This window comes from Aythya marila, assembly GCF_965140915.1.
Source record: "Aythya marila genome assembly, chromosome: 1".
NCBI classification, from domain to species: domain Eukaryota; kingdom Metazoa; phylum Chordata; class Aves; order Anseriformes; family Anatidae; genus Aythya; species Aythya marila.
Genome location: NC_139042.1, coordinates 57,453,540 through 57,463,213, shown reverse-complemented (window position 1 = coordinate 57,463,213; position 9,674 = coordinate 57,453,540). Strand labels below are relative to the sequence as shown.

The 9,674-nt window shown below is 37.2% G+C and overlaps 1 protein-coding gene across 1 annotated transcript; it reads left to right on the top strand.

Moving 5' to 3' along the window:
• Positions 1-314: 314 nt before the first annotated feature.
• Positions 315-9,385, top strand: SLC10A2 (solute carrier family 10 member 2; the record flags this gene model as incomplete). Its single annotated transcript, XM_082754069.1, has 6 exons — positions 315-736; positions 3,849-3,967; positions 5,157-5,245; positions 7,238-7,413; positions 7,999-8,156; positions 9,252-9,385. The coding sequence occupies 6 exons, from the start codon at positions 315-317 to the stop codon at positions 9,383-9,385; spliced, it is 1,098 nt and encodes a 365-aa protein (XP_082610195.1).
• Between the last annotated feature and the right edge of the window lie 289 nt (positions 9,386-9,674).

The following is a 9,674-nucleotide window of genomic DNA, read 5'->3' as shown; positions in this document are numbered from 1 at the left end:
TGTGATTCTCATGTTGTGTGCTCAGCTATTCCACAAGCCTCCCTTCCACCCTTAAATATTAACACAGCTATTCTCTTGCTGTGGGATTTCTCATTATCATGAGAATAAATGATTAAAACCACCATACAGAGCAAGTGCAACTTTTATAACTATATGAATCAGCACCATGCCAAACCCTTAAAGAATAGTAAGTGTCTAAGTATTTATTGCACTTTATTGCTTCCTGGAGCATTTAAAAGGAGTTGCTAACAAACAACCATTTACACAGGCTTAAAAGTTTTCCTTGGATGTACTGAGCCATTCTGCATTTCAAAATGCAGACTTTCTTGCTTTCCCAGCAACTTAATGCTAGGTCTTTGACAAAAAACTTCACGGATTGTCCGGCAAATGCTACTATTTGCAGTGGTACATCCTGTGTGTTACCAGAAGATGATTTTAACCATACTTTGAGTGTAATTTTAAGTACTGTTCTGACGATCATGCTGGCTTTGGTGATGTTCTCCATGGGTTGCAATGTGGATATTAAAAAATTCTGGAACCACATAAAAAGGCCCTGGGGTATTTTTGTGGGTTTCCTCTGTCAGTTTGGAATTATGCCTCTCACAGCTTTCTTGCTGTCACTAGCCTTTAACGTGCTTCCTATTCAAGCTGTCGTGGTGCTAATCATGGGATGCTGTCCAGGAGGCACAGCCTCCAATATCATCGCTTACTGGGTGGATGGTGACATGGACCTAAGGTAAGAGCAGCTGTTATCTAAATATTCATATATCTTTTTATATTGTAAGCTTTGTATTGAAAAGGTCTCTCTGTTTTTTTCTTGTCTTGGTCCATGTATAGTGCAGCTTCCTTCTTGTAGAGATGCTTAGTTAGTATAATAGTAGTAAATACAAGCAGACTAGAATTATCCTTAGTTCTTGAGCATTTGTTAGGAAGACAACATAATAGAATTGTGTATATTAGAAATTGTCTATAGTAAATCCTCAGATCCTGAAGAAAATAGCATTGAGAAAGACCTCTAAAATACTAGGATCATAAACTCTCTATCCAAGTTAGCATATATTTGTGATTTTGTTTCTCCAAGATCTTGGGCAGTAGAAAAAAATAACAGTGAATTTTAGAACTTGAGTCCTGTGTACAAAAGAGCAGCTATGCAATCGTTTCTTTCAAATAATGTTTCTTGAAAGAAACGACCTGCAGAAAAATATTTTCCCTCCGTTTGTGTTCTGCACAATGAATAGATGGGCACAGTTTTTCTCCTTGGAAGCTAGTACAAATGAAAATCACTTGCGGTAATTCTATCTGCTCCTGACACCTTCTGCAAAGTCTTCAAACAGAGAAAATTTTACATGCTACAAGCTACTGACCAACAAAGTCCTCCACACTGGGTGCTATGAAAAAGCTCCTTTGTGGCTAAGTGTGTTGGTCTCAGTGCTTTATGAGTTCAGATGCTCTGAACTCATAAACAGATATGTAGGGCACCTGGCGTGGTCTTGGATATCAAACACACTGCAGAAGTCAGACCTACTCTTGATGCAAATTCCATGGGGGGTTCATTAACTCTTATAGTTTTTAAAAATAAGCCATCGTTTTTCTTTTCATATCCTGATTACTCTGCTCTAAAATAAACAGGATCATTTCTCTATTTCCCACAGAGTAACATAAATTGGGGCATTCATTCAATTTATCATATGCCAGTCTGAACTAGAAATGGAAAAAATAATAGAAGGAAGAAAGTTGTGGAGCTAGGGCAAATTGACTAAGTATTTTAATATTTGTGGCTTTAATAAGACATTTTTTCCATCATTTGAAAACAGTGAACTTTTCTGTCACATACAGGTGTTAATGTAATACCTGCTTTCAAATTATGTATGAAGTCAGCTCTGCTAATCACCAGCTTCCTCACTGTGGAGGAAAAACCTATATTAGACACTTTATTTCTATAAATGAAAGTCTTAGAAACCTCAGATGGAAAGACATCCAACACAAGTCTTAAATTCTGTCCTAATCTTTCATTGGAAGAATACACTGAACTAAACTGTGCTTTCTCAGGTTTATATAGTCAGAATCCAAACTGATGATTCTATAAATATGAGTAGAATTTATATCCTGTGACAGTGGCAGAGGATAAGGTAAATTGAAAATACTTACTAAAGATTATTCTTCAGGTAAAGACCTTTACCTTAAGATTTCAAGGGCTTTTGATAAGGACCTTTGTGACAGTAATTCAAGGACAGAGGAAACAGGAGGTACAGCAGAGAGAGCAATGCGAGTATCTTCAGTTCTTGATAGAACAGTAAAAGTAGCTTGACTGGTTTCTGGAGCCAGCACATTATAGAAAGCCTGCCCATCACATCAGATGAAGTTTTGCTTTTAACTGATATTTTATGTTTATACATAAGCCATCACCATTGTCTACTGTCCTGCTTCAAAACTTCAAAACTTCAGTGCAATTATACCACAAGTTAGAGCAGGATTAATTTTCTACTATTCATATAGTGAATCACAGGGAAGTAAAGTGTGAGGTTTTATACCTTTCTTAGTTGCTCAGACCCAGATGATGTCCTCTAAAACTTCCCATAAGGACACTTGTTTTTGACATCTCTTGGTATTTCACAAGAATGACCACTTTGAATCACCATTTTCTCTCCTTCACAGCTCCCATGAGAGCTGCTGCAAGCACAGGGGCTGGAGTTAGGCTGTCTTTGGAAAAGGATGTAGATATAGCAACTGTAGGAATATGTGCCGTCACAGTAAACTTGAGCTCTTTTATCCATTTGGAGCTTTATCTAATCTTAATTGTAGCCCATAGATCTTTCCTCTTTGTGTGTAAGAACTCCCTTGCCAGAGGTGTCTACCAAGTTACATCCGACAGCAGAGAAACAGAGACAGAAAACAAAACTAACACAGATATTTCTGTGGTTTCTGTATGAATTCTTCCAGATTTCTCTGGATGTTCCCAGTTTGTGGGACATGATCTGTAGCTCCTTTTCTGAGGGCAAGCTACACCAAAGAGCAATCAGAAGTGAGGCTCATAAGCAAGTTTCCAAAATCTCCTAAGTAAACCTCTCTCACTTTTTTTACCTCATAGGAGAGTGATTTGTAGGCATCCTTTTATCTATGCTACTCAGAATCTGACAGTTTTCTCCCGTTTTAGCTGTCTTGCTTTTTCCTCCTTAATTCTTCTAGTTGAATGCACATTTTTCTACAAGGTATATTATGCCCAATGGATTCAAGGCTTTGTGTTTTAAAACAGAAATGTCTTGCACAAGCCAAAGAAGAAACAGTGTTCATACTCAGCTTCGTAGAGTAATTCTCAGCACCTACTCTTTGGCCTAGGGCAAAACAAGCCAGAAAAGGGAATTTTATTACATTGCACTTACTAGATGAAGAATCTTTTTTGTTTGTTTGCTTTATGTTGCTGGCTTTGGAGTGAAATTCTAAAATACTCTAGAACTATTGATAAAATGGAAAGCAGCATCTGACCCAGCTTGACACCCTCTCAGAAGCCAGTGGAACAGTCACCATGCAGACAGACTTGCGAACAGACCTTCCTGATGGCTGCCAGCCTGACTGCCTCATTTGCACTGAAACTTATTGTTCTGTGTCTGCAGAACATGTTGATATTTATGGATTTTTTCCTTCCTTTTTTTTTTTTTTTTTTTTTAGCAGAAGCCATTCCTTCCATTTAGCTTTTTTTTCTTACTTGATATATCGATAAATTGACCATAGCCACATAGCCAGCAGTATCTCTTGCCTATCCTTTCATAAGCTGTTGAATCATAATAAGATAATGAAAGAAGTACATTCTGTCATGAGACAAACTATCACTTTAACCAATTTCTTTGCAGCATCAGCATGACAACTTGCTCCACATTGCTTGCAATGGGGATGATGCCACTCTGTCTCTTTGTTTATACCAAGATGTGGACTGATTCTGATGCAATTGTACTCCCCTACAACAGCATTGGTGAGCCAAGTGAACCAGCACTTTACCTTCTGACTCTCCTTTACCCTCCTTCTAGTAACAACCCCCTTTACATCTGCACCATCCTGCAGAGTCACAAAGAAATTATCCCAGATTTTTAAAAAAATATTTATTTTCCAACTTTCCAATGACTTCAGTGAGAATTATGTACCTAGATCATTTCAAGTCATCCACAGCTCTGTGGAACAAAGACTTTAAGTTATTATGAATATGGTACAGATATTTTTCACAAGGTTGCACATGCTTTTCTTTTTAAATGGTTTGGAAATCTCTGTAGTACTGGGATAAGAATATAGAATAATTCATACAGAAATAACTTCTTTCCCTGGATGAAAGCATTTGTAACAGCTTTAAGACACAATCCTGCGAAGTGCTAAATGCTGAGGCCATAATCTGGCAAAGTACTTAAGCACATGTGGATAATTAAGCAAGTGATTAAAACTGCTGAGTCTCATTGAAAAGCTGCAATCTACACCACCAGGAGTGGCTTCATTTGACTTCCTGTCAAAAATCTCATCTAGCTACAAAGAGAAAGTAGTCAAAGTATTTAGAAATACATGCTCCACTGCTTCACAGAACTGTGGCCCTGGTGCTTATCAAGTTCTGTTCCATGTTGTGGTAATCTTAAAAAGCCAGCAGAGTCACTTTCATATTCTTCAATTTAATTTCCCATTGTCCTTAAAAAACAAAAACAAAAACAAAAACAAACAAACAAAAAAAAAAAACAGCATGTATATTGCTTGTGCTTTCAAAAAAAAAAAACATACCAAAGAGGGAAGGCCAAAACAAAAGAAGCTCTAAACTGGTTGTTGATATGGTACAGTAGCGAAACACCTGCAGACAAAATGAACATTTAATATAGCTACTCATCACAGGATAGTGGTGATTAGCACACTCAAATTTCTGTCTGCCTTTTTGATTCAGGTGAATGAGCATGTAGCTCAGCAGAATGGCAATTACTTCAACAGGTTGCCAAAGATAACAGACTCTATAGAAAAGCAGGCAGGTGTGGGGAGAGCGTTCATGTGCTGGGGTGTGCATACCAGAAACATCTTCCCCAGGCTTGCTCCATAATCTCAGCCCCTCTACGTGGTGCCTGTTCTCCCCTCATGAACTTCTGCATGATATGATGACTTATCTTTTTTCTTTTTTTTTTTTTTTTTTTTTACAGGACTTTCACTGGTAGCTCTTGTAATTCCTGTTTCAGTAGGAGTGTATGTTAACCACAGATGGCCTACGAAAGCAAAAATCATACTTAAGGTAGGATATATAAGGCTGAAGCATTGGTAATTATAGACAAATTATGGAATCAGTGGCACCACTGAAGCAGCACATTGCTATTCATAGTATTAGTGTCTGACTTTATAAGAGCATTGAAGTTTTCAGCAGAAAACAAATGAGATGCTGTGGAAAAATATTGCTTTCCCCCTGCAAAAATGTGCATGAGTTGCATACATTATTAGAAGTTATCATCATCTAAAGAGCCTGCTTTTGTCTTTGGCTAGAACTATGTTAGTAATTGAGTTCAGTTTATAATGTAAACTGAAAATTGGAAGGAAAATCATTCAGGTCAAATGGATTCTTTTTCCTGCAAAATAATAAAAAAAAATGAAAACATTCTGGATCATACAAAAATATTTCTACTTTTAAACCAGTGTATCATTTTTGGCAATTTTGAGTGTGAAGTCAATTTAAATATGCATATATATATATATATGTTGAAAATGAGCCAACAGCTAAGAAATCTAACAAAACTATTTACAAAATTCAACTCTATTTGCAAGATAGTTTCAGAAGCATCAAAACTGTGTTTTGGCAAAAACAATTCCCACCAAAATAATACTCATAATAACTTATTTACCTTTACTGTTAATAGAAAATTAATCATCCTGACCATTGCCCTGCTAAGTTCAAAGTGATTCTTAGACGTGCTGAGTACCCTTGGCCTTCACTGACCACCCTTAGTTAATAAATATATTTTCTTAAGCAAAACTAACCTGGCAACTGATTATTCTACCTGAGCTATCAGTTCAAAAAATATAGAACACAAATAAGGTCCTTTTAAGTCCAATTAATTTATTTGAAATATTATCTTGCATTCACAGCTTACTTATGAATATGGATACTATTAAGTGCTGGTTTCAAAACTATCCTTTATAGTCAGTTAAGAGAAAAACATGGACTTGAATGCTCATGAGAAGGTGCTCTTTCAGCAAACCACCATTTCATCCTCGTTCATAATTAGTGTGTGAGCAACTCACAGTAGAGTTCATTGCCAGTTCACTTGATGTAGGATACTGAAACATCAAGTGAGGATTGAGCCATAGCTGTCAGATGAAGGTACAGATGGTGAGAAATTGAGATAAGAGCACAAAGACAGTTTGCCAAGTGAAACAGAAAAGCTTGTTGTGGCCAGGCCATGTTTCTTTTTCCTAGGTGCATGTGGTTAATAGCTCAGTCAAACAAAAGTACTTGCTCACTCAGTGCCCTTAAACAGACTTCAGCCAGACACAGATGAAGTCAGTTCACTGAGAATACACATTTTATCTGAGAAAAGGATTTCTCCTAAGCTTAACCACAGAAATCTGCTGGTGAGATCTCTTGCAACATATGCCACAAAGGAAGACATTTAACTTAGATACTGAGAAGAGACTGAGTTATTCCTTTCTTTAGCAAGCAGCGAGGATCTCAGTATATTCAGTTACAGCAAATAAGATCAACTCATTGACTATGTCTACGTAGAAACACATGATCTCACAGCCAGTTTTCAAACACAATATTTTCAGCCACATTAAAGATTTACTCTGCTTGGCAAATAATTTCCTAGCACTAACAACCTGGCATCTAGTTAGCAAACACGACACAATGCCAGAAAGTGTGACTGCTCAGGAAGTGGGGAGGAAAAGTGCATTATACTAGTTATTAAGCTGATGGTTTCCCAATAACTCTGGGAAAGGTCTAACCTTCTTCACGTCGCACATGTGAGATTGTTTTTAATGTTGAGTTTTATGCACAACTATAGCCAAAGCTTCAAGATTAGTTTTACAGATATATGTTATGGATACCTATAATAGCTGTGCTTTGATCTGTATCTGTAGTCACACATTCAAGTGCATTGTACAACTCCATTTTGGGGAAAACAGCACCTATATAATGTGCCTAACATGAATTATGTCAGTAAATGTAAAAGTATGTCAGTTTTATGTGTGATAAGACGTCTTTTATTCACACAATTCTTCTTTCTCCTCGTAGGTTGGTTCCATAGTGGGAGCAATCCTTATCGTGCTCACTGCTGTCGTTGGGGGAATACTCTATAAAGGCTCCTGGATTATCTCACCTAAATTATGGATCATTGGTACCATATTTCCAGCAGCTGGCTATTCTCTGGGATTCTTTCTGGCCCGCGTTGCTGGTCTGTCTTGGAACAGGTATAGATTTCTCTGTGACATAGTCCTATAGTCTTATTTCTGTGAAGGCAGTTCTTTTTTAATGAATAATCAATTCTGAGAATACTTCCTAAATGGTAGCTCTGCTACAGGGTCACTTACTCACCAACCTTTTTGTAAATAAAACTATTAATGTGCATGAACATTTTAAAATATGGATTCTGACTACTATTTCCCCCAATATGTCATTCCCATATGTGCCCATGTCCTGCACTTCAAATGAGTTGGACAAAAGAGACCTAACTAACAAAAGGGTTGGGGCTGTGGTAAAACTTCACATGAAGAATCAACAACCCACAATTTAGAACATAATTGCAGAAGAGGGTGATAATAAGTATTACTGAATATGACATACATGGCTTGAAGGGGGATAACAGTCCTCTGCAATTTCTGAACTGCCATAAATTGTATGTGTTCTAGTAGTAAAAGCTGTATGATTTGTGAGCTGAAGGATACCAATTTCTCACTTACCTGTTACTGTGTGGTTCCTTCTTTTCCAGGTTCTTAATAAAACATAGAGACACACAGGCTGTTATTTCATGACTGTCTTTGTATTATTCCCTTTAGATGTCGTACAGTGTCTCTGGAAACAGGCATGCAAAACACTCAATTATGTTCAACGATAGTACAGCTCTCCTTCAGTCCTGAACAACTTGAATTGATGTTTACATTCCCACTCATCTACAGCATTTTCCAACTGTTGTTTGCACTAATATTTTTAGCAGGTAAAGTATAGATATTTTCTATTATTATTATTGTCACCTGTCTCATTTTTAATGGATACAGAGAAAACAAGAATAGACAGCTGAGAGAGGAAAATAATGAAATGGTAAACAATAAACTTTATAATGACCCAAATGGCTACTGAACATCACCACTGTGCTGAGCCATGTACTGGAAAACGTAAGGATCAGTTTAAGATCTGGAAAACCCCTTGTTTTTCAGCACAAGGGAGGGATCTCCATTACCTACAACCAGAATAAGAACACCTTGAGCACAGGATTGTTTTTACCATTTGATGAAGAAGGGCAAATGTGTCTTCCATTAGAACCCTCTACCACTCCAGTGTGCCTGGGCTTACAGCTGCACACCAGGACCATCTCCAAATGCATGCACAAACTCACCCTTCTATCAGGGGTTAAGAGCATAGGCATTAGCTTCACAGCTAATAGGAGGAAAAAAAATCTTCCATTAGAAGTAAAGGCCCCTTTTTTCTCCCACATGCACTTCATATGTGTTGCACTGCTACAGCCTATTGAGGGCCAGGACTTTGCTCCTGTTGCTCCCACCTAAAACCAGCTGTGAATATTTAGCTTCCACTCTCAAACCAGCTGTCTTACCAGGCATCAAGAGCACTGCCCCAGGGACACAACCTGAGAGGTATACCCCCAGCTAGTACCTCTGTAGCTGGCAATGGCATGAGGACAAACTTCTTTGCCCCACTTTGTCTCAGCTTCTGCCAAACAGGATTCATGTAAAAGTAAGAATCAGTCCCACAGACCCAGCCAATTGCCCAAAGGCTTCCCAAGAGAGACAGACAGTACTTTAAAAGTTATTACATGCAGTAGGAACAGAAAGCAGTCAAGCATCAAAAGCGTAATTTAAAACATTTTCCTTGTTATTTCCTAAGCATACTTTTTTAGTGATGACTGCTCTTGACATACAATAATTAAATCTGTCTTTAAAGAAACTCTATCTTGAAGCGTTTGAAAATTTTAACAATATAAGGTGGGAAAATTTTGTATGTCTACATGCTACTAGAGTATTTTTCAGGTCATTGTTATACCCTTATTTAATATTAAATATATACCAATTCCCAGGCTACCGTGTTTACAGAAGATACCATGTCAAACCAAACACAGATGTTGAGAAAACAGAAGAAAAAGATGATTCAAAATCAATTTCATCACATGCTAAAGCAAATGGAGGTTTCGTATCAGATGAGACAAAATAGGCAATCATCTCTCTGTTCCCATCAACTGAAAAGATATAAGACACATGGTTTACTTAAACTTCTTTTCAAATGCTGTTGCTTTAGGGAAATATTTAGCAAAAGAAGGAGTTCTATTGATATTGTACAGTGAGACTTTAAAATGATTAACTTATGAAAGATTTCTGCTTTGATTTTGAACATGGTTTCTGCCACAATTGTACAATCTATTTTGGAAGCTAATTTCCTAAAATATTTAATGTTTTATTATGGTTTATGTAAAGAAAGGCAGAATAAAGGTGGTCTATTGCTA